This window comes from Patagioenas fasciata (assembly GCF_037038585.1).
Source record: "Patagioenas fasciata isolate bPatFas1 chromosome 6 unlocalized genomic scaffold, bPatFas1.hap1 SUPER_6_unloc_2, whole genome shotgun sequence".
In the NCBI taxonomy this organism is placed as follows: Eukaryota; Metazoa; Chordata; class Aves; order Columbiformes; family Columbidae; genus Patagioenas; species Patagioenas fasciata.
Window position 1 is genome coordinate 1124269 of NW_027288504.1, and position 23388 is coordinate 1147656.

The 23388-nt window shown below is 47.0% G+C and overlaps 2 protein-coding genes across 13 annotated transcripts in view; one reads left to right on the plus strand and one right to left on the minus strand.

Annotated features, from left to right (window-relative positions):
- Positions 1–14950, plus strand: part of LOC139825424 (procollagen galactosyltransferase 2-like) — a 162200-nt gene extending 147250 nt beyond the window's left edge. For 7 of the 10 annotated variants that reach the window (XM_071802908.1, XM_071802907.1, XM_071802913.1 and 4 more), the window contains 8 exons: positions 2675–2879; positions 6752–6871; positions 7323–7399; positions 9309–9415; positions 10410–10542; positions 11341–11450; positions 11930–12136; positions 12742–14337. In XM_071802908.1, coding sequence (XP_071659009.1) covers positions 2675–2879; positions 6752–6871; positions 7323–7399; positions 9309–9415; positions 10410–10542; positions 11341–11450; positions 11930–12136; positions 12742–13018 — 1236 coding nt within the window. In that variant the 3' untranslated portion in view covers positions 13019–14337. Of the gene's footprint in view, positions 1–942; positions 1926–2674; positions 2880–6751; positions 6872–7322; positions 7400–9308; positions 9416–10409; positions 10543–11340; positions 11451–11929; positions 12137–12741; positions 14338–14575 lie in introns of those variants that run through there. The other 3 variants (XM_071802912.1, XR_011736758.1, XM_071802911.1) reach the window with 3 other exon arrangements.
- Positions 14951–17588: 2638 nt separating this feature from the next.
- Positions 17589–22763, minus strand: LOC136116228 (ral guanine nucleotide dissociation stimulator-like 1). Of its 3 annotated transcripts, none has more exons than XM_065862430.2 (10): positions 22467–22763; positions 22133–22236; positions 21898–21982; positions 21430–21516; positions 21087–21119; positions 20320–20441; positions 19993–20085; positions 19436–19574; positions 18795–18947; positions 17589–18115 (listed from the first exon to the last, which is right to left on the minus strand). In XM_065862430.2, exons 3-10 carry the CDS (start codon positions 21973–21975, stop codon positions 17933–17935), a joined length of 888 nt encoding a protein of 295 aa, XP_065718502.2. In that variant the 5' UTR covers positions 21976–21982; positions 22133–22236; positions 22467–22763; the 3' UTR covers positions 17589–17932. The 3 variants fall into 3 exon arrangements, with proteins under 3 accessions (XP_065718502.2, XP_071659021.1, XP_071659022.1); XM_071802920.1 differs by having other exon boundaries at positions 21087–21167; XM_071802921.1 differs by having other exon boundaries at positions 18088–18197; positions 21087–21167.
- Positions 22764–23388: the final 625 nt, after the last annotated feature.

Here is a 23388-nt window from a genome sequence, read left to right on the forward strand (position 1 = left end):
ATATATGCTGCAGTAAATATTGGTACAAAGATGCTGCCTAGTAGGAGTAACATCATTTTTAGAGCCAGAATGAGATTGAGCTATCACTTGACAAGTAGATCCAAATCGCTGTGGTCAGTGTGGGTCAGCGGTGATTTTTTGCCTTTTTTCACTCTTTTTCTTTGGAATGTTCTTGACTAAGCTCTAGATGGGCTTCCTCAGACATTCAGCCTTGTGGGATCGTTTCTGGAAACAAATGGACATCCGTGCAGTGAGCAAGACTGCATCGAGCTGATCTAGGCCACAAGTGAAGGGTCATTGAAAGGTCCTTGACCACACAGAATGGGGTAGAAAGTTGATGAGGCAAGAGGAGAATGAGGAGTTGAAGTAGTTTGTGGTAAGACATGAGAGGTGATGATTGTCTAAGGTAGCAATCAATCATGTATTAGCTAGAGAAATGTAAGCAGCGCGTAATCTAACTATAATTATCCAAGTATAAATAATGTAACTACAAAATCAGCAGTTTAAGACTATATAACCTGATCAAACTTTACATTAAACAGCTTCAGTTTATAACTCTCATAGAGTTGTCGGAGTCCATTCTTCTCCCGCACAGTCTGAGGTGAGGACTATAATTAATACTCGTTTCTCCAAGCCCACAGGTAAATCTCAATAATGAGATCAGGTTTTTGACCTGTTTGCTACTCTGCTGCTGGCAGGTGTTTCGTCATCCCTTGGGGATGTTAGAGAGGCTCCATGCTCCAGCCATTTCCTGCCCTCTTGCTTTGCTCCAGAGAGCTAGCCGGTTGCTAATTATTGTCATTATTGCTGGAGTGAAATGAAGAACAAACTCCATTTCCCACTTCTGGTGTAAAATATCCTCTGGCAGTCTCCTTCCGTAGGATTTCTTGAGGAAGGTCTTTGTTTTTAAAGCTCTCGGTGATTATATTTTTTCTTTTACAGAAACCACCGAATCTTTTCTCTTTTGGCCCCCACACCATCTTATGACAAGGAGTTCCACAAGTCAGACTAACTAATTGAGTAAAAATAGCAGGAAAAGGTCCTGAACTCGCCAAATTCTTGGGAAGTAAATACACAGATAAGAAAAGGGGTGTGTGGGGGGGTGTGTTTACTTGTTTCAGTTTTTGTTTTAAAATGGAGAAATAAACTTTATAGGAAAGGCATTGTCCTTTAAGTGTTTAAGGTTAAGTCCTGATGTAAATCAGCAGTTCTCCACAGCCTGGCATGGGTCTCTGCCAGTGTGCACCAGCCTCAGCCCTGGCCCCTGCTGTTACCTCTCCAGCAGAAAATCGCCATCATTACCAGGATTACTGAGAAAAGGAGGGGAAAAAAACCTAGCAGCAAATGCATCTTGCAGGATTTGCTGAAAAAAGCTGCTCAGATGAAGAGGAAAGTTCCCACTTTTTTTTCCTTTTCTCTTAGTTACTGCTGCTTGTTTCTGTGCTCGCAGTCCTGCAGCTTCGTGCTCTCAGCCCTGCTCTCCCTGGAGACTTGGGGAGGGAGCAGGAACTGGAGAATGCCCTAAAACACAAAGCCAAACCCAGCTGCAGACAGCCTGACATTCAGCTGTCGTGAAGCTATCCTTAGGAGAGCACAACAGTGCTGACAAGTTGGAGTCTTTCTTGGCTACAGGTGATTCATGAGCCATGAAAAGCCCCACAAGCCCGTAGTGAGCAAGTGGAGGAGGACAAAAATTAAGTTTCCAGCATCTTTCACCTGTGGGCATTCTCGGCTGTCTGTTAACGGTTGGATGTTTTAACCCTTCCCGCAGCGGGAATGCCAGTGAGGGCTCTGCCCGCTCTCTGCTCTTCGTGGACATCTGAGACATCCAGTCCTCACAGCGTGGTCAGAAGGTTTCCGAGGGGCAAACCAACAGATGCATAAACAGACAAATGCACCACACGGTGCTTCTGCGCAAAGGCAGGGTAAAGTGGTTCTGCAGTGATTTGCTCGGCTGTTGCTAGGATGCTCTTGGAAAATATAAATCAAAAGTAACTTCAACTGATTTTAGTGACTCATCATTTCTGTAAAGACCAGAATCCACTACGGACCCAACCGTCAGCCATGTTCAGATGTCTAATTGGTGCATTAGGACTTTCTTTCAGGGGGAATTCAGTGTATTGATTTCCAAATCTGATAGCTTTAGACATATGGCACCTGCAGATCCAGCTGTGAGCTGCACAAGGCGGGTGTCGCACCCAGAGTGCCGAAAGGTTGGCAAAGCTCTTTAGGTCATGGCCAGAAATAATTTGCAGGTCCTATTCGGTGAGACACTGAATGTCCTTTGTGCTTGTTGAACACAGAGGATGCCACAGATGCTCAGCAGCTTCCAGGGTCAGAGCTGAGAGTCTATGTGCAAAAAAAAGGTTTCCAGAGAGCCAGGGGAAAAAAATCTGAGATTTGAAGCTCTGTTGCAAGGGAATTTTGTAGCAGAAAGGCTTGAATTTCCATTAGCTGCTGAAAAGCAGAGAGAAGGTCATATTTTAACCTTTTTGGTTGAAGATTGTTTCTGAATACTTGACTGAGCCCTTTTCAAAATGGGGACACTTCAAAATCTGAGAACTGAGCACTGATCCGTCTCTGCTGAGCAGGACTAAGGGTAGGAGCTTTTGCTGGGGAGCAGCTGTGAAACTGAAGTCTTCTGTAACATCCAGCCCTCTGCTTCTGTTTGCAGGGCTATTACAAAAGGACCCTGGATTACCCCCCGATCCGGGAATGGAAGAGGACAGGCTGTTTTGCTGTCCCGATGATTCATTCCACCTTCCTCATCGACTTGAGGAAAGAAGCCTCCACCAAGCTGATGTTCTACCCCCCGCATCAGGACTACACCTGGAGCTTTGACGATATCATGGTCTTTGCCTTCTCCAGTCGCCAGGCAGGTGTGTCTGGAGACTTTGCTGGGCAGGATTCACTCGTAGACATGCAGATCTTTACTTTGGAGTTCACAGACCAAAAGCCAATTTTTTGGCTTCAGTGGTGAGTTAAGACCCTGTTCCCTTTTCTCTTTTGGATCTGGTCAGGGACAACCAGCAGCAAGTGAGTGGCAGTGCAGCTTTGAATCACAGATAGCTTCAAAAGACATGGGAACTATTCTAGGGACGAAGGCAATGTTTCAGAGACAAAATTAGTGGCATCTACCTTTGTTTTTTGTCACAGTGAAATGATAGCGAGCACAAGTGAATGCTGTGAGAGTGGAAGGCACTCTGTAGTTGTCTAAATTCACCACTTCCAGGAGACTCCCTGAGGAAGGGGTGAGGACAAGAGACACTTTTTAGACGTTGCAGTGTTTGTGCAAAATAAAACCCAAGTTGCTTGCCTGCAGTGCTTGATGAAGCTTTGCTTTGTGGCAGCTCAGCAGGAATTGTCTGAGAGTTAAGAGGTTTTTCTTTTGTTGGTTCTGTTTGCTTTAAGCAAAATCAGTGCAACTTTCAGGGAATGATGTGGGGTCTGTGGGCTGTGCTCAGAGGAAATTTCTTGCTGGCGTGAGAGCAGTAAAATCTCCACAGAACTGACGCCTCACTGGGACTTTGGGAGAATGAGTCAAGAACCAGTCCTTGAGATGTTTGGGGCTCCAGCTGGTACTGGGACCAGTTTCTACCAGACATTGGGAGGATTTCAGTTAGATCTGAAACTCAGGAGTCCTTTCGGGCCAAGGCACCACCTCAGTGTCTTCTTCTACCTGGAACGGCTGTTGGTGTGTGCAGAGCTCCATGTGTCTTGGGGGATTCGCTGTCTCTTAGTGCACGATACCACTGCTACAGCTGCTTGTTCTTCTGCTGAGGATGGTTAGTCCTGTTTATTTTTGGATCTGGTGGGTATTCTGTCTCTAGCGAAGTCCTGGCTGGCAGAACTGTGTCACATCTATGAAAGGGGCCTGGGAAGGGTATGTTTTTAATGACCATCTGTATTGTTCTTTGCCCTCCTGTGTTGAAAAGGGCAAAGTTTGGGGCCTTATAAAGGAAAAAATGAGTGATGAAACCTCAGCGGCACTGATGAAACGCGCTTCTGTTCAGAGCTTCACAACTGGTTTGCTGGCTTACTGGGGTGAATTACTTGGGGAAAGTCGGGTTTTGGGTCTACTGAGTGATGTGCAGCTGGTGTTATCTGTCCTCTCCTTGTAAAAAGTTAAGGTGAGAAGGAGGGGCTGTTCTTGGGGTGCAGACAAGTAGAGGGAAAGTGAAGAAGTGTGGCTTGTCAACAGTGGCTTCTAGAGAAGAGCCAGGCTGAGAAATCTGCCTTTCCCACCACTTACAGAGCAGTGCAGCGACTGTTCGCAGCTTTCTTTTGAGTGATCCTTCTTGTTGCAAACAGCACTGCGAAAGACAGTGTTCTTGGCATGGTAAGCAGGGCTTTTTAAAACTCAGCTTCCAGGGGATGTGGAGCATGGATGAGTGGGAGAGGAGACGCAACAAGAGCTGAAATTGAGCCCTTGGGAGGCAGAGGAAGATGGGAGTTTGCAGGGCACTTTTGGGGCCCTGACCTTTTGAGTCAGGACATGGGTATGTTGGCTCCAAAAGAGAACAGAGGTTTAGGTCCAGTGAGCAAAGCAGGTTCCCTCAAATCTACCTGCCCCTTGTTCCCTCTGACAGCATCCAATTAGTCTGGGAACTGCATTGCATTAGCTCCAACTGCTTCAGAAATATTTCAGGGATTCAAACCCATCATTTTTTCCTTCCATCCTAGAACACTTCAGCTTTTTCCAGAGCTGACCTCGGCAGTCTGGCCCGCTGATCTTCTCAGATTGTTGGCTTGTGTCCTGGGCTGAGTTTTGTCACCCAGGACAAAAGGATGACATCCAAGTTCAGAAATGTGAAAAATGTATGGACTTTGAGGCATACTTCTCTTCAGAGTAATTCCACTTATTTCCCTGAAACCATAAACGATGTTGGCTTTTGTCTGGGCCAAGTACTGCGCTTAACGCCTCAGGTCAACCCATTGATTTTTCCAGCAGTGAATCTTCTGCTCGAAGCAGGTGGTTTGTGATGCTCCACAGAGACCATCCCACCCGTCCCACTTCTGCCGAGAGGGCGTGGGCTGCGGAGCACAGAACAAAACTCAGCGCAGGTGTTTTATTGAGGAGGGCGGTCTCCGTAGAGCCCTTTGCACTGGCAAGATGATGTTGAGCTGGCCAGACCTTCTGAGCTTCCTTCAGCCTGAGGCTCTGAAGACCTCAGGCCAACCAGGAATGTCCAGTCTCAGGGGCGTGGGGGAAATTTAGGTTGCCTAAATATGACTGTGGATTTATTTAAGGCATATGACTGTGAACCCTGCTCACTGCCTTACAAAGGCTGATAGTAACACCAGTATCTCTAGCCTTCTGTCCTTTGTAGCAAACTTTTATTTTATTATAAAAACAGAGCCGGAGAGTGAGTCCCCCTCCCTGTTTTAAGGTAGATTTACCATTTTGAAGTAACTTTTATCCCAGAAGAAACAGAAATACTGGTGTGAATCTATGCAGATTAACTGTGTTTAAGCCAGCGGAAGATAAAAACGGAGATCAGTGAGCCAGATAAGATTAGTTGATTAGATCAGTGCCAAATCCATTAATATTAGCAGGTAGTATTTTTTATTTTGCCATTTACCTAAATTGCAGCTGACAGCTGAATGTGTTTTGGCAGTAGTGTAGCCAGCAGTTTCCTTGCAGAACTTAAAACAGTAGAAACACCGGGGTCATTAGTGCAGATAATTCTGCCTTGCTAAAAATACCAGGGATTTAGGAGGATTAATACATGAAAGCACCAACTCTCACCAGGTGGTGTCTGCTTTTCATTTATTTCCTAGAGGGACAAGGGTGATTCTGCTTGTTTAATTAAAAAAAAAAAGAAAAGTTATAGCCGATAATGAGCAAACTCTTGGTGAGTCTGGGGGGAACAGCATCTTACTGATCACACGTTGCGACATTCCCAGCAGCGTATGGGTCTCTCCCTTGCAAATGGATCTGCTCAGAAGGGAAGCTTTGCATCTTCTTCTTGTTCCATGCCTTCAGATTCAGCTCCTTGAACAAGCAGTTACAAAAGCTTTTGAGCAGAAGGAAGTTACGGTATCACCTATTTTTGGAAGCATCTCTTTCTCCCTGCTGCTCTCTCTCTCTAGGATTTGGTTGATTTGGATGGTGCAAACCTGCTCCTGCTTTTGGCTCTGTGAAGGGATTGCATCAGGTCTGAGCGGTGCAGGTGGGGTTTGGGGAATACAGGGGTTTCTGGAATGCTCCCCAGTTCTCCCAGCAGATCCGCTGTGTGCATCAAACATCGCTTTGCCAAAGGCCGGTTCTGCCCTCTGCTGAGAGATTGTTTTCATAGCATGAAGGCAAAGGCCAAAAGAGACCCTTTCTCTGGGCTAAGAGGGAGTTTCCAGTCTCTCCTAAGAGAAAACTGATGGCAATTAAAAATACCTTCGGTTATGGAGCAACTGGAAATTGTTTTCAGAGGAGAGACCACGTGCTGCCAGCCAAATGATACAGAAAATGTCACTATGAATTTCATAGACTCATTTTGCTTGGAAAAGACCAAGATCATCGAGTCCAACCGTTAACCCACCCCTGGCACTAACTCATGTCCCTAAGAACCTCATCTCCACATTTGTTCAAGCCTTCCAGGGATTTAAGTTAAACCCCTTCATTTGCTTTTGAAGCAGAACTTTTTGGGACTGGGCTCCTGGCAACGAATTTGATTGCGGGTACATAGCAACAGAGCAGCGAACTCCTCTTTTAAGAGACCTGACTCTATTTTCTGGTTTTTTCTGTGATCCCCAGGTATACAGATGTTCATCTGCAACCGTGAACACTATGGTTTCCTTCCCATGCCCCTGAAATCGCACCAGACGCTGCAAGAAGAAACCGAGAACTTTGTGCACACCCTCATTGAGGCAATGAGTAAGTTACTGTGCCTTGCTGTGATGGACACCCCCAAGTTAAGGTTTGGAGAGCTCTCTTACCCCTGGGAATCTGCCTCCTGATCCGACTGTTCTCATCCTGGTTTGACATGCAGTTTCCCATTTTTCCACCGTTTTTCTACCTAGAGATGCAATCGCTTCACGGTCAGGTCAGCTCCGTTGACAAAACTCCTTAACTTCCCCATATCGAATGCAAAAATGCATCTTTAACGTGGCAAGGATGCTGCAGAACCTCGTGTCTCTCCTGAGCTATGTCTGGCAGATGGCTGCTGGCTTCTGTTCTGTGACATGGACGCTTTGTGCTACACCCACTCCTGCCTGACTTCATCAGCCAGGTCCCTGGGGCTTTAGGTCCAGAGATGCAAACACACACACACACACGTTATTATTAGTGCATGAAGGTGATGCTTGGGATCTCTCCTCTCTTCCAGTTGATCGTCCTCCCGTTGAACCCTCACAGTTTGTCTCTGTTCCGCCGAAGAACCCTGACAAGATGGGATTTGATGAAGTAAGGAACTTATTTTGCTGCCATTGTCTTGTCTTCCTGTTTCTCACCTAATGGAGCTAGGATCTCCCTGTAACTGACCTTCCAGCCGTTTCCCATTCCCATCTCTTCATACGTTTAAGCTCTTTCCCAGTCACTCGTCTGTTGGATTTCAGCTTTTTGCCAGGAGCAAATAGCCATCCTTACGTGGGGAGAACTTCTGAGGTCAGGGAAGCAGAAGGGAAAGGGCTCAGGGAGCATTCTTGCCCTCTGGCATTTGCTGGGGAGAGATGAGGCCACTCAGGTCTGTGGGCATTTCATACCTGCTACAAAACCCCCGATTAAGGTTGGTGTGCCAGGGCAGTGCTCAGCAAATCTGTGGGCTTCCTGCATTGATGGTATGGATGTTTTAATCCAGCCAGGAAGAGATGGCAGAAGTGAGAGTGAAAAACACATCATTTAACTCCCCCGATTCTTGTGCCATTTCCTCTACATCTGACTCTGTGGGGCAGCTTAGCCATCATTCCATTCTGCAGCAAAAACTGGTCGTTCGGGAAACCTCTCCTGTTTTCCAGTGAGAGACAGGAATGATTTTCTCCCCTGAGAGAGGCACTGGGGAGCCTGGAGAAGATGGGGGAGGCTCTCAGCCGAGTTCTGTCCAAGATGGGGACGTCTAGGAGGGCTGGAAACCATGTGTGCTCCCCCCTTACTGGGGCAGCTCTCCTCCTGCCCTGCTCGGTCACCACATTTTTCTGCTATGGCCTTTAAAAGTGCATTAGAAAGGTGGTTCCTGACAGCGGTCCTGCCCCAAAACCCCGCAGAAATCCCTCTCCTCCCTGTTCTTCATGTTATGGAGGGTGCAGGCATTGAGGGGAAAGGCTGGAGAGGGATCTGCTGTGCTTTAATTAACCAGGAGTTGTGTTTTTATGCAGCTGCCAGGGTGGCAGTTGTGGAGACCAGAGAAGCCTTTGTTTTCTTGGCTTATTCTGTTATATCTGTTTATACGACACGTGAATTCCAAACATGATTTGTTGGAGCGTCTGTGTTTAGGGCGCAGCTGCTGTAGGTTTTTTGCCGTGTTGTCCTTTGTGGCTGCGCTCTATTTATCCAATTTATTATTTTTGCATTTGTGCTGACCTAGAATTGGATCCGCTTCTTACTGGCTCGAGGTTTTTGCTCCACAGGCTACAAAGCTGCACTTGTCTGCCTGGGACTGAAAAACATCCCAGCCCCTCTGCAGTTTACCTGCAAATGAGGGTTTTGGTCCTCTGCCCCGCACCAAAAAGTCTGTCTGCTTAGGCTTGGGCAGAGCCTGGCACAGACATCTCTGGGTGTGATCTGGGCTCTGTGCTGGGCTTTCTGCTCTGGCAGGGGAAGCAGCAGATTTTTTTTTTGTGAAAATTCTGTGATTTTTTTGTGAAAATTCTGTGATTTTTTTGGTGGAAATTCTGTGAATTTTCAGTGCCTGAAGTAATTTACAAAAATTCTCTTTGCTGTGTTCTTGTGCTTGGGTGGTGACCCCGCAGATAATCCTAAATACAGGTAGTGGTGGCATTGTGGAGAAACATGTGGGTCGATGTTCCTCTGGGACTGGAGCTGGACATTTGACTCTGTGTTTAATATAAATCAAAACATCTTATATCTTTGGAAATTATAGACTTGGCTGTAACTGGTCTGCTCTCACCTTTATTCATCCTTGATGAGCAACTTTTCCTTGTGACATAAAACGTCCTTAAAAAGTAGTTGTTAGACAAAGAATGAACCTCTAACCTTCCAACTCAAAACCAACCCCAACTTTCTGACAAATTCTACGCAACCTGGGATAAAATCACAGCTGGTATTTTAAGATCTGCTACTGAAGAAGGGTACATGAGAAGTCACTTCTCCTCCTCGCTCCCAGGCTGTGAGCTTGATGTCTCTCTCTTCAACCCAGATTTTCATGATCAACCTGAAGCGCTGGAAGGACAGGCGGGATCGGATGCTGCGGACTCTCTACGAGCAGGAGATTGCAGTCAAGATAGTAGAGGCCGTGGATGGGAAGTGAGTTTCGGCTGGGGTTGCTGATGTTTGCAAAGAGGGGGTTGTGCTGGACACCATCTCCTTGGGTACCCTGACCTCCCTCCTGCTGGGGATGGATGGGCTGAGGGAGAGGTGGACATTTTATTAACCTAACTGCCCCTGCTTTGGGGCAGTTTTACTCTGTTTGTGTCTTCTTTTGTAATTAGTCTTCATGAGAGAACCAGGGCGGTGTGGGTCAGGCTAATAGAATCACAGAATCATTTGGGTTGGAAAAGCCCCTCAAGATCATCGAGTCCAACTGTTCCCCCACCCCTGGCACTGCCCCATGTCCCTGAGAACCGCATGTCCGTCTGTCCAACCCTCCAGGGATGGTGACTCCAGCACTGCCCTGGGCAGCCTGTTCCAATGCCCCACAGCCCTTTGGGGAAGAAATTGTTCCCCAGATCCAACCTAAGATGAAAATCAGGTTAAAATCATACTCCTTTCTGTGAACTATAACACTTGCACACAATTAGAAAGCAGCAAAAGTGTGTGAGAGCAATTATCTCCTGAGAGATTTGTCTGTCCTCGTGCTACAAAGCTGTTGGGCTACAGTATTAACCCTGACACAGCCCTTACTTTAAGGCATGTTAAGATGTTTTTATCTTGAGAAATCAAGGCAGAAATTTTTGGTCTGGGACTCGCAAAAAGGGAAGTGGGAACCCACATGCCATCTAGTGGTCTCGGAGACTTGCGCACCCATCAGGACCTCTTAGGAAAATATTGAAGCCAAGCTCCTGACATATTGATGGTCCCACAAGAAGTCGTTGGCAGAGTTAAGGATATCATTTCTAAGCTTGATTTAGAATGTAAATCAGTTAGTTAATTTTTCTCCCGGTTTTTGAGCAAAACAAGTGCAGGAATTTCGTGAGTTACAGCTTATCTCTGAACATCAGTAGCACTTCCCCCGTTGCGTCTGTGTCCGACTTGAATTTACTTTCTATTTAAATGCTGATAGGTGTTCTCTCTTTCTCAGAGCGCTGAACACGAGTCAGCTCAAAGCTCTCAGCATCGACATGCTGCCGGGTTACCGGGACCCGTGCTCCTTGCGGCCCCTCACCCGGGGAGAGATCGGCTGCTTCCTCAGCCACTGCTACATCTGGGAGGAGGTGAGGGGGGTGCGGGTGCCCTGGGGAGGGTGCTGAGGGCAGGAGCAGTGGGAAGGCACACGGACGGTCCCAGGACAAATATAATACCGGTTTCTGGAAGTGTAGGATGGTTTTACTTGGTTTGTAGGGGATCGCGTACAGGGGTTCTCTTGAACACATTGCTCAGCTTTCTCAGCTCTACTCTCCGTTTGCCAAGTGATTTTTATCAGAATGTTTTCACGATTGGTTTTGCAGACCATCTGATAGCCTGTTTGGAGTGAGTTTGTTTAGGAGAAAGGCAGGAAGGTTTTGAAGAACAAATGGTATTAAAGAAACTCCTGTTTCATTTCCCTGGTTCTTCATGTGTGCTGGAGCAAGTTCCAGTGGCTCTGCTAACTGCTTTTTTTTTTGAGCTGGTATATCATAAATAAATTTAGCAGCAGGGATCTCTGTTACTTGAGTAAGCAGAGTTAAGGATATCATTTCTAAGCTTGATTTAGAATGTAAATCAGTTAGTTAATTTTTCTCCCAACAGAAACAGGTTTTTCTGAACAGTGGTTTTGTTGTCAAAGGAGGAGGTGGTTGTGCAAGATGGTAGCTCACGGGGTTGAGGTGCTGCAGCATCACATGGAGGGTTTTTCTAGGTTGCAGATGCTCAGCCACAGGATATTTTTGGACAGCTCGTCCCAGCTGAGCTGTGAATCTGGGGCTGGTTCTCCAGCCTCCCTACCTGTATGGTCCAGAGGGCCAGGACCAGGTCAGGATGACCCCCAGAGATTTCGGGGCCACTGTGATCACTTCTGAACCATCTTGTTTCAGGTTGTGAACAGAGAACTGGAGAAGACGCTTGTTATTGAGGACGAGTTCAAGAGGAAGCTCATGAAGCTGATGGATGACATTGAACAAGCCCAGCTAGACTGGGAGCTAATGTAAGTCACTGGCCCTCGTGAAGCTCTGGGCACACAGGGGACATGAGCAGCAGAGATGGAGGGTGATGCTGGAGTGCAGGGAAAGGTGGCAGAGGCTTCTTGATGGCTCTTCCCATCAGGATAACTCTGCTTCTGGGCCAGGCTGGTGCTGGGGTGCCCCAGCTGTGTTGGGTACCACTGGTGCGCTTTGTGGGCAGTGTTGGTCGTCTGGAGACACTGCTGTGACAGAGGAACTGCCACAGCTCAGCGCTGAGGCTTGGACCGTGTCATCTCAGCTGCCTTATCAAGTCTTTCACATCTGTACCACCCGCTGGGGTAAGATTTGAATGTCTGAGAGTGGTACAGGATAGAAATGTGTCAGGGATTGCTTCTTAGATCCACCCTTTGTCCTTCCCCGCTTGACATGGACAGTTGTGTGGTCCTAACTGCTGCAGATTCACATTTAGGTTACGATTTCTGTGGTCTTTTCCCCCTTTAAGCTACATTGGCCGGAAAAGGATGCAGGTGCAGGAGCCTGAGAAAGCAGTTCCCAACGTCATGAACCTGGTGGAAGCCGATTACTCGTACTGGACCCTGGGCTATGCGATCTCCCTCCAGGGGGCTCAGAAGCTCATCGGAGCGGAGCCTTTCGGCAAGATGTTGCCGGTGGATGAATTTCTGCCAGTCATGTACAACAAGCACCCGGTGTAAGTAGGTCAGATGTCTTCGTTACTTGGGTTCACGTGAGCTTGGTCTTGCTGAATGATTAAGATCTGGTTCGTAGATTTGTGTAGTGTATATCATATGTGTTAATATCTATATATGCTTATGTATACCCTTGTTTATGTGTGCACACTTAGTGTGGTACATATAAATGATTAATTTTGGAGCTTGGAGTCCAAATTATTCACGTTACAGTTTTCAGCAGGTTGATGACTTGAGTGCTCTGTGGGGCACTTCAGAAAATGGAGCTCACTTGGTGCTCTTCAACTTCATCTGCAAAAATGTTGATTTATCAATCAGTACTGAGACCTAAACCAACAAAAGATCAGGTTAATAATCACTCGGTTCTTTAGTGTTTTAATGCTGTTTGACTCAAGCTACGCAAAACCTCACGGCGCTTAGTATGCAGCGTGTGATGTTGTGATGCTCACGTTTTGTTTTTCTAAAGCTGAATGCAGTGGGTAGAAGGTCAGACTCCACCACAGCAACTACCTGTGCTGCTTGGGACACATTCACTCAGTGGATGGGCTTGTATCTCGCAGTTATAAGCATTTCACTCTGTCCCTGATGATTTTTCTCTCCTGTTTAGAGCAAAGTACATGGAGTACTACAAGTCCAGAGACTTGAAAGGCTTTTCAGCAGAATCCCTGCTCGTCTACCCCACCCACTACACAGGGCAGCCCGGCTACCTTAGCGACACAGAGACCTCCACCATCTGGGACAACGAGACCGTGTCGACAGACTGGGACAGAACGCACTCCTGGAAATCCCGGCAGCAGGGCACGATCCGCAGCGACGCCCAGAACAAGGACGCTCTGCCCTCGCAGTCGTCTCTGGACGCGCCGTCCTCCAGGGACGAGCTATGACCGCCCGCGGCCCCGCGGCTCTGTCGGTGGCTGAACCTGCCTCGCGCTTCGGCTTTTCACCCTTGGCAGTGGCAGAGCAGCTCTTCATGTGGTCTCCATCCCGCTGCTTCGAGTGGCAGAGCACAGAGCTTGGAGCTGATGTGACAACTGACCGAGACGCGCAGGGCGAGGCGGGAGATGGAGGAGGAAAAAGAACGAGTGATGCAGACTGGCAGGGAAAAAAGCAGAGATCTGAACAAAAGCCCTCGCAAGCTTTTGTAAAAGAAAAACCAAACCTTGAATGACGTCTTTCTACAGTTCCTTGTGTAGAATACTGTATTTATAAAGATTAATATATAGAGGTGTACAAGTGTTCATACCTTTCTGGATCGCTGTAACTAGGCTACTGTGTAACTGTTAGTCCTCGTAGGTTCATAGGCTTTTTATAACCCTGTTCGGTGAGAGAAACTGCGGGCGAGTGTTTGGGTATTTGGGTTTGTTTTTTGAAAGGGAATCAAAATGGTTTCCAAAACCATCCAGCTCCCTGGAGCAGCGCTCCTCTGTAGGGTCATCTCCTTCATCGCACGGTGATAGAAAAGGATCGCTGGCTTCCCCTCTGCAAATCACAAAACTTGCCAGATCTGAACGGGCCTCCCAGTCCGGAGCTGCCGTCTTGGCGTGCCTAAAATCCTGGGAGCTGGCAGCAGGAGTGGAGGTTGCAAAAGGGAAGAGTTGGTCCATGTCATGTCCTGCTTCACCCCCTGTGCCTCCACTTATTCCTTCAGGAAAACAAAGCTCCACAGCCTGTTTGCAGGCCTGTTTAATTAGGCCGTAAAACCAAGTGTTAGGACTTTCAGGAACTTTAAAATGTTTGGTTACGAACTGCTTGACATTATCCTTATCAAACCAAAGCAACTTACCAAGATGTTGGTGGTGTCATCCGTACTGTTCTCGACAGCCCCGACAGAACTATTGTGCGTTACAGGACGGAAAGGCAGCTTGTCTGGATATTTTTTCATGTGAGGAGCAAACTTGTCTCTTTTTTTGGATGGGTTCTGATGTACTTGCTGCAGAGTATGGTGATTATTTTTAAAAAAAAACGATTCTCAGAGGGCAGGTGATACCGGCCTGCACTGCTTGGGTTGGCTGGGATGTTCTCCTGCGCTTCCCACCGAGAAACTCACCTGCTGGAGATCTGTACGGTTGGGTATGTGTGCCTGGGCTTTCATTTGTGTTTGTTCTTTAATAACTCCTGACGGGTGTTGTGCTTTCTGCTCAAGAAGATGTGTTCTTACCTGTCAGCCGGTTTGATAATACATAAAACCTGGTGCAAAATGGCAGCTGTGTGTGCTGTTTCATGGGGTGGGAGCAGGCCTGGCAGGGAAGGCCAGCGCAGGTCGTTCAGCTCTGTCGCTCTACCACGGAGTCCCTGCCCGTGGAAATGCGCCTGCTGTGCCGGGAAGCCGAGTTCCTTCTGCTCCGCAGGCTGGAGCAGCGTCCATGTTGCGTGGTGAGTGTGCGGAGCGGCTGCGCCGCGGGGGCGTCGCTCTCTGACAGCTCCTCTCCTTTCCTCCTCAGCTCTGGCTTTACGAGCGGCAACCCGGATCTGTGTGAAGCGCTGTGCAGCACGGCGATGCTCCAGACGGCGGCAGACACTTGGCGTGGCCTTCAGCAGCAGGACGTCTGCGAAGCGGAGCATCCAGCGCGGTGCCGCTGTCGGTGTGGGTAGGAGCAGCACGTGTGTCAGCATAGCTCTGGGTTCCCAGCCGTTCCTCCTCTGACCCGTTGTGATCCCACGGGAGCAGTTTCTCCATGAAACGGCCCTGGTGTTCCTCACAGTTCTCCCCGCTGGGGGCTGGAGACGGAAGGGACAGACACACTGCAGAGTTCTGTTTAACTTTGATTTCCCTAAGCAGAGCAGTAGCAATTTATTAAAAACTACTTGACACTGCAGCTGGGGTTTTTGCTTTTTTTATTTGTTTGTTTGTTTTGAGGTGCGTGGTTTTTTTTTTTTTTGTTGATTTAGGAAGCGAGTTATTAATAGTACAAGAGGTTTGAAGGTTTCACGGATGGGAGAGAAATAATTAAGGATCTAAATGTAATGAATTAGATGAATGTGTCCATTTCATGGCCTCAGTGGAGCCGACTGTTCTTTCACCTGTACGTGTGCGTGTAGGTGCACTTTTCTATTTATTTCCATCTGCAAGACCCGGTGGCTGCCCAGCGGTTCCACAGCTCTGACAGGCGCTGGTTCTCTGTCTGTGCTTTCAGCTCCTGGGCTGGTGCTGTCCGGGCTTTCCCTGCTCAGCACTGACTGTGTTTTGGGAAGGCAGGAGCCAGTGCAAACCCTTCTCCGCTGTTCTGCTCTTTTTCTGCTATTTTTCCCCTTTCCTGTGAAGCTCAGCTGCTCCATGAGTTATTGTGTTCTCCTGTGAGTGTGGGGTTTGTCCTCTGCTGTGGAGCACGAGAGCGAAGCCCCCGGAGCCCCGGCTGGTGCAGACCCCGCAGCGAGGGTGACAGACCCGGAGCCAGGAGCAGTTTCCCCAGGGTGAGGAGCAAGTGGAGCTGCTCACACCAAGGTCACAGGCAGGGTTGGTGCACGTCACCGGTTCTAAGGCTGTCACCAGAACCTGACAACCTGACAACAGTGTGCTGTCTCCCCGGGTAGTTGAAGTACAACCAGAACGCAAGAGGCAGCTTAAATTCGGGGTCGTCTTTTTGCCAGGAGCAACAAATGCCGTGATGGAGACAATGGGGAAAAGGTGGAAACTCTCAGACTGCGGTGCAGTCTCAGAGAGGAAAAGAGATGAACGAGACACTGATGAGCGGGAAAAGTTGACGTATTTATCATAGAAACATTAAAGGTTATATAGAGATGGAATGTTACACGAGATCAAATATTTAAATACATTCGCTCCAGACACAAAATAGTGTTAAAAAGTTCATCTATTTATTATAGATACATTAAATATTATACAAAGCTCAAACATGATCTAAAGATCAAACATTAAAATCTACTAACTCCAGACAAGAATTGGTGGGAAAACGTTTGCATATTTATTATATAAGTATTAAATATTAAATAAAGATTAAATAGAATACAAAATCAAACATTAAAATATATTAACTCCAGACACAAATTAGTGGTCAAAAGTTAATCTATTTATTATAGAAACATTCAATATTTTATAAAGATTAAATATCATATAAAGATCAAATATTATCTAGAGATCAAACACTAAAACATACTAACTCCAGACAAGAATTGGTGGAATAAAGTTCAAGTATTTATTATATAAATATTAAATAAAGATTATGTATTATATAAAGCTTAAATATTAATCCTAGTAACTCCAGATCAAAAAATACTGGAAAAATGTTTACGTATTTTTATAGAAACATTAAATAATATATAGAGATTAAATATGATATAAAGATCAAATATTAAACTATATTAACTCCAGACAAAAATTAGTTGAAAAAAGTTACGTATTTATTATAGAAATGTTACATATATATAAAAACTAAATACTACATAAGGATCAAATATTAAAATATTTTAACACCAGACAAGAATTGGTGGGGGAAAAAAGTTCACATATTTATTATGTAAATAAAGATTATGTATTAAATAAAGATTATGTATAATATAGAAGCTCAAATCTTAATATATATTAACTCAAGAGAAGAATTAGTGGAAAAAAAGTTACGTATTTATTATAGAGATGTTACATCTATGTAAAGATTGAATATGACATAGGGATCAAATATTAGAATATTTTAATGCCAGACAAGAATTGGTGGAAAAAAATTCAAGTATTTATTCTATAAATATTAAATAAAGATTATGTGTTATATAAAGCTCAATTATTGGTATCTATTAACTCCAGAAAAAAAGGGTGGAAAAAAGTTTATCTATTTATTTTATATGCATCTCTATATATGTGATATAAAGCTCAAACACTATATACAGAAGAAACATTAAAATACATTAACTCCAGACAAAAATGGGTTGAAAAAAGTTGATATACTTATCATATCAATATTAAATATTATACAAGGATCAAATATTATATAAAGATTTAATAATAAAATATATCAACTCCAGAAAATAATTATTGGGGAAGGTCTATGTACATAGTAAATAAATATTAAATATTAGTACATTAAATAAACATATTAAATAAATATTAAACATTAGTACATTAAATAAAAATATCACATAAATATTAAATATCAGTATGTTAAATAAAAAATATTAAATAAAGCTCAAATACTAGATACAGCTAAACCATTTAAATATATTAACTCCAAGGAGAAATTAGTGGAAAAAAGTTTACGTACTTATTCTATGAATACTAAATATTATACAAAGCTAAAATATTCTATAAAGCTAAGCTATTTAAATATAGTAACTCCAAGCAGACATCAGTAGAAAAAAGATTATATAATATTGAAGGTTTCTGTAGAAGTATGGAAAGATTAAATATGATAAACACATCAAGTATTAAAATACATTAACTGCAGACAAAAACTGGAAAAAAGTTAATATACTCGTTATAGAAATATTAAATATTATACAAAGCTCAAACATTATATACAGGTCACATATTAAAATATATGAACTCCAGACTAAAACTGGGGGGAAAAAAGTTTACATACTTATAATATAAACAGTAAATCTTATACAGAGCTCAGCCATTGCAATCCATGAAGTGCGGGCTCCTCCTGTGCTGCAGCTTTTCTTCTCAGGATGAAGTCGAAGTTGGCCTGGGTGCTCATGGCGTAGAACACGTTCGCCTTGCATGGGATCGCCAGCTCCGCAAGAGAGGGAGCAGAGCGAGCGTTAATGGGCGCCCCACTCAGCGCTGGGGGTTTATTCTCACCGGCAGCTGGGACAACGTGGCGATGGCGTTTCTGACGTCGCTTCGCATGTTACTCTTGCCGGCAAAATGCAGCAGAGCTCTTCAAGCAGCAGCAGCAGCAGAGTTCTGCTTCCCCACCTTTGTCCTCGGAGATGATCTGGACCAGCTCGTAATCCTCGGCTGAGCCAGACTGCAGGTTGTGCTTCTCCATGGCTCGCTGGATGACAGCAGGAGCCTTCTCTTGGTTACTCAGCTGCAAAGAGGGAGTTGCAAGGAGTCGCTTGGTAACCAAGTCGCAGATTCTGCCAGACACTAAAACACGCTCTTTGCGACACCTGGTGGTGGAGTTAGTTCAAGACAACAGACACTGCTCTAGAAATGCAGCAGGAAATCACAGCCTCTGCTCTCCTGAGCAACCACTCGGAGAGGTGAGACCTTGTTCTCAGCAGCCATCGAATCCGCAGCAAGAGCTGCCCCAGCTGCTGTTTGCAGACATCCATTAATCCACAGTCTCCCCTGCTAAACACTTTCTGCGATGTCCTGCAAAGATTCTGGGCCTTGGAGCTGGGTTTGCTGGGGAAGGGGCACCTTGTGTCACAGCTCACACACCCCAGTGCTGAGCTGGACACACAACAGCCGGCGCTGGCAGAAGAGCAGGGGCAGCAAAGCCGGCACTTGCTCAGAGTGCTTCCCTTGGCATTGTTCATCAAATACAAGCTTCAATTTCAAGGCCAGAAACCTTGAGAGATGCTCTTTGCAAACCTCTCATTCATCCCCTGCTCCACATGTTTTGATTTGTAACATCGGTCACGTTCCCTGTCAAGGAGGTCTGATCGGGGAATAGGTGTTTCCGAAACTAAAAGCACCATTCAAGTCACCTGGGGTGAAAACACCACCCACAGTAACAGCGCTTTGCTGTTCCCACCACTCACCAGGATGCTCCTGTAGATGTTGCCGCTTCTGTCCTCTTCTACGCTGGTGCGGATGACGCAGCTCTCTCCACTCTGCTGGTTGTAGACTGGCAGGACTGGCGGCACTTCTTTTGATGGAACGGGAGTCACGGAGCCGGGGCACTTCTTGGAGCACTTGTCATCAGATGGCAGCAAGGGGGGAGACAAGATCAAACACATTCATTACCATTTAATTTCAAAGATCCAAAAGCTAAAGATGACACTCTTCAGCACAACAGCCTTAACAAGGGCTTCGGCAACCCAGTTAAGGCAGCTTAGGTCAAGAGAGCAGAGTCTGCAGGACAAAGCTCCCTGGGAACGGAACCCAGCCCAGCCCAGGCTTGGTCTGGGCAGTTCCTGGCAGCTCAAACCACAGGGCTGGTGAGCTCTGACCTCACCTGCTTCTCACTCGCTCAGCTGCTCTGCCTGCCCCAGAATTAGGCTGGGCTGATGTACATGAGCCCTCCCCCCAAAATCGCCTTTCCCAGAGCTCAGGTCCCTCCATTCCACTGCCAGCAACGCTCCAGTCAAGATCCACAGGCTTGGGCAAGCGCCTGGGGCCACCGGCAGCGTCAGCAGCCTCGCACAGGCTGTTTGTGCTGAACACAGGGCCCGGGCCCTACCTTGTGCTGAGGCTCCTCAGCAGTGTCGGTGGGAGGGACGATGGTGACGGTGCTGTCCCCAGAGCTCCCACCTGGAGCAGGTTTGGGCTGCACGTTGACGGGGGTGCTGTAGGCGCTCACCCCCAAGCCCAGGAACGGCCTAGGGGAGAAAAGAAAGCACAACAGAGCTGGGCTGAGCACAGCTGTCACTTGCTTCAACAATCTGACCTGCTGTTGTGTTTTCCTATCTCGAGTGGCCTATTGTTTGTGTGTGTATAGCAAATTAGACTCTATCCTTATTTGCTCTGTTTTGCTGCTGCAAATTTGAATTGAATTTATAATCCAGCACTAAAATTGTTCCTTTGTCTGACACCTTAGAGTTATTTCTGAAGTCTTTAGTCGATAACCCTCATGGCTACTTACACCAATAGAAAGAGACAACAGCAATACGTATTTCTAGCTGGCGGTGTCTCCTCGCAGCACTGCAGTGCTCTGGATCCCCAGCCAGGTTTGTCAGCTGGTGTTTGATTTATTCCAGTTCATATTCACACACCAAGCCCCCTCCCCGTTGTACTCACAGGCTGAATCTCTTCACCACGCTCCTCTGAGCTCTGCCCGCTGCGGTGCTCTGGTCAGGAGCTGCTCCTTCGATTTCACGTGACAGACGGAAACTGCAGAACAGGCAATACCGTTAGTTAAATATCTCAAAGTGGCCATATTTGAGAAGCCCTGGGTCACTCCCACGTCCCAGAGGGTTCATCCCCACGAGGAGGAGCGCAGCTCTGTGCGTGTGTATTTCCACTCTCCGGGAGCAGCTCCTGGCAGTGCAGAGCTCAAGGCTGAGAGAACCTGAACCTGCCTGCGGGGGAAGAAAAGCTGCTTCGCCAGCTGGGCTGAGACCCTACCTCTCCTCATCACTTAAATGCCGCTGCCTCCTAAACCACTGCACGAATTTCTCATCTCCTGTCATGCAATAGCTGTTACATGAGGACTGCAACAGCTTAATTTGTGCGATTACTTCAAACTCCTAAGAAAACAAATAATAAAATAGGAATTCTAATTAGAAAAACAAAGCCAGTCTCGTTAATACACTAAACACACGCAGCAACAGATCCAGGACAAACTGCCCTCGGACAGAGGAAACCCCGGCACCTTCGCTCCTACTGATCTCTGACCAACAAGGCTCAGGCTGGAAGGCAACGCTCAGCCTTGATTTCTCGGTCCCAGGTACCCGCTTTGCTCTCTGCACCTTTGACCCACAACTATTTACTGCAGCACAAGGAAGATGGTCACAGACTGTATCTTGTGGCCAGCAAAGGTCTCACGCCAGCAGGTCTGATGCGCTCCCAGCACACAGAACACGCTTGTGTAACGTGTTCCCGTGAACACCAAACGGGGGGAACGTGCCCCAGACGTAACTCCCGCGGCAGCGAGTGCCCTGCGGCTCCTCTTCCCCTGCTGCCCGCATCTAAAAGGAATTTCTCTTCCCGCGCTGCCCCTCACAGCCCGGCAGAGGTTCACAGCGTGCCGGGGACTGTTCCTTCCTCACCCTCTGAGTAACGTGAGCGGCTGTTGGATACGCCCCAGCAAAGACAACAGGCCTCGCCAAGAGAACGCTCTAGCAGAGAGCGTCAGGCACTAACGATCACAGAACAGTCACCGTTCCACTTACCCTTCGCCGCTTCTCAAAATTGATCAGGCCGCCCTGTTGGAAGGACAGAGAAGGGATCAGAGGAGAAGAGCACAGGCTCGGCTGGAGTTAATCACAAACAGGATGAACAGGATGAAGTAGCGACACCACGGGACAGGCCAGAGCTGCCCTGACCAAAGGCCTCTACAAAGACCCATTTCCAGCACTAGGATAAGCCACAGCACTCGTGTACCTGAGTCTATTTGTTAAATACATTCCTCTCTTTTTAAGAACTGCACTAGCACCCAGTGGAAGATGCAGGAGCAGACACAGTGTCTGCAAGGGAGGGAGGAGATTTAGGATTCCAAAAATTGCCCCAAATTACCTCGAGATAGTCCTGAAGGGCTGTGTCCAGCATGACGAGGTCAGTGAGGAAGGTACCCAGGTAAGGTACCGTGCCTTGTGTGACTCCCTGCAAACGGTCAGAGCAATGGTGGATTAATTGACTGAGAAGTAATAATTATACTAATTAGAATACTCCTGTGGAAGCAAACAAAATACAACTAGTCTGCTTCACCAAACAGCGCTCTTGTAAATGATGCTTTCACGACATCATCCTTGGTATCTCAGCCAGCGGTTCATGTCTGCACAGAGCGGTATATAAGCCAAAGTGCTCATTCGTAACTCCTCTGCGTCCAATCTCGCTGTGCGGCACCTCTCGCCCCAGCAGAAAAGCCGGGATTTACAGACCCGTCTTCCCCAAAGCACCGCATACGGGAGCTCATTGGTTAGGAACAGGGCTGAGCTCGGCTTTGGGTGAGATCACAACCTGGCAACTCAAGCTAATTCCCACCTTCAGCAGCAGCTCCCTGCTCGTCGCAAAGTTGTCACAGTCGGAGAAGATTTCGCAAAGCTCTTCGAACATCAGCATTGTGTCCCTGTACAGGAAAAGATTCAATGATTTAAGTTGTTTGTAAGCACTCTGAATCAGATCAGGGTACAATTTTTTTCTCAAGAATCATTAACAGTTGGGCACAGAAAAGATAAAAGCACCAGAACACATCCAGTGACACACTGCACAGCCTTACTTTGGAACGCAGGCCCAGGTCTTCTTCAGGCAATAAACCGAGGTGGACTGCAAGGCGGAAACGATGGCCTTCAGAGACGAAAAGTTGTTCAGGATCCTACATTGCTGTGAAAGGAGCGGTTAGAAACACAGGAGCGTTAAACGTCAGCATCACCAATAGCCAGTGCTCTTCTGTCGGCCCCGTGTCCTGCTTGCTGCACATTCTCCCTGCTAAGCGGGCAGCTCTACAAATACTGAGCATCAAAAATATCACTCCCCCCTACAACCCCCCGTCCCCTCCCAGCTCCACAGCACCCGCACAAGGAACGTTAAACAGTCGCGAATAAACGCTTTACACGTCCGATACGGATCCACTTCTCCAAGATCTTCGCTCTTGGCTGTGTCTTTAATTCTTTGCTCTCCAGGATGGTGCTGAGCACGCAGTTGGTGACGGCGTTGAACTGCGAGGTGGTGGCTCTGATGCTCTGTGCCAGCTGTTTGTTCTCTTTCTTGTCCCTTCGGGACCAGATGCAGCCCAGGCAGTGGTGGGGCACAACGTTCTGGAAGAGTGTCTAGAGGGAAACAGAGGTGTCCAACTCAGCCTGGATCGCTACTGCCCACAGCAAGAAATGCACGGTTACAGTACAAACTGCAGCTGAATCAGAGCCCTCACTGCTGACAGGGGGGACAGCAGGCAGTGACAGGCCTGGGGATGACAGGCCCCCCCTCCCCTAGGGGGCGCTCGGATAGGCCAAAGGACGTTTCCTGAAAAGTTTCCAAATCATCCCCAGACTTGGGTCCAGCGTGGCCAAAAGTCTCCAAGAGACAAGTCGGAAAGAAGGATATGGAACAAAGGGAGAAAGCGAAGGGAGCAAGCCAAAGGGAGGGAAGAGGAAAATCTAGTGCCGGGCTGCAGGACTGAAATGGAGGAATGGAAAGACAAAAGCCAGGAAGCAGGAGAGTTTGAGAAAAGGAGAGAGGAAAGAAGAGACATGCAGCCAGACGAGGGCTTAGTGAGAGAGGCTGGGACAGAGAACAGGATGAGAAGGAAATAAGGCAAGTCAAGGCTGGGCCAAAGGACGTTTCCTTGCTTTATATTTTCTACCACATTTATCTGGAGACGAGGAGGAAAGCCATCAGACCCGATGGATTAGGCCCAATCAAAAACCCCGGCTACTTGAGACACTTAGACTAAGCCTAAAATGCAAAGATCTCTCCATAAGGATGGTTTTTATACTCTACTTCCACAATCTGCTGGCAGTACAAAAGAATAAGCGG

Bases quoted from the DNA above. Each gene is read 5' to 3' on its own strand.
- LOC136116228 (XM_071802920.1), bottom strand. From the start codon at position 21,975: ATGCTGATGTTCGAAGAGCTTTGCGAAATCTTCTCCGACTGTGACAAC. The intron at 21,517-21,897 runs GTGGGAATTAGC...GACCGTTTGCAG, and splicing joins GCAGGGAGCTGCTGCTGAAG to GGAGTCACACAAGGCACGGT. The intron at 20,086-20,319 runs GTAGGGTCTCAG...CCTGTTCTGCAG, and splicing joins CATTTAAGTGATGAGGAGAG to TTTCCGTCTGTCACGTGAAA.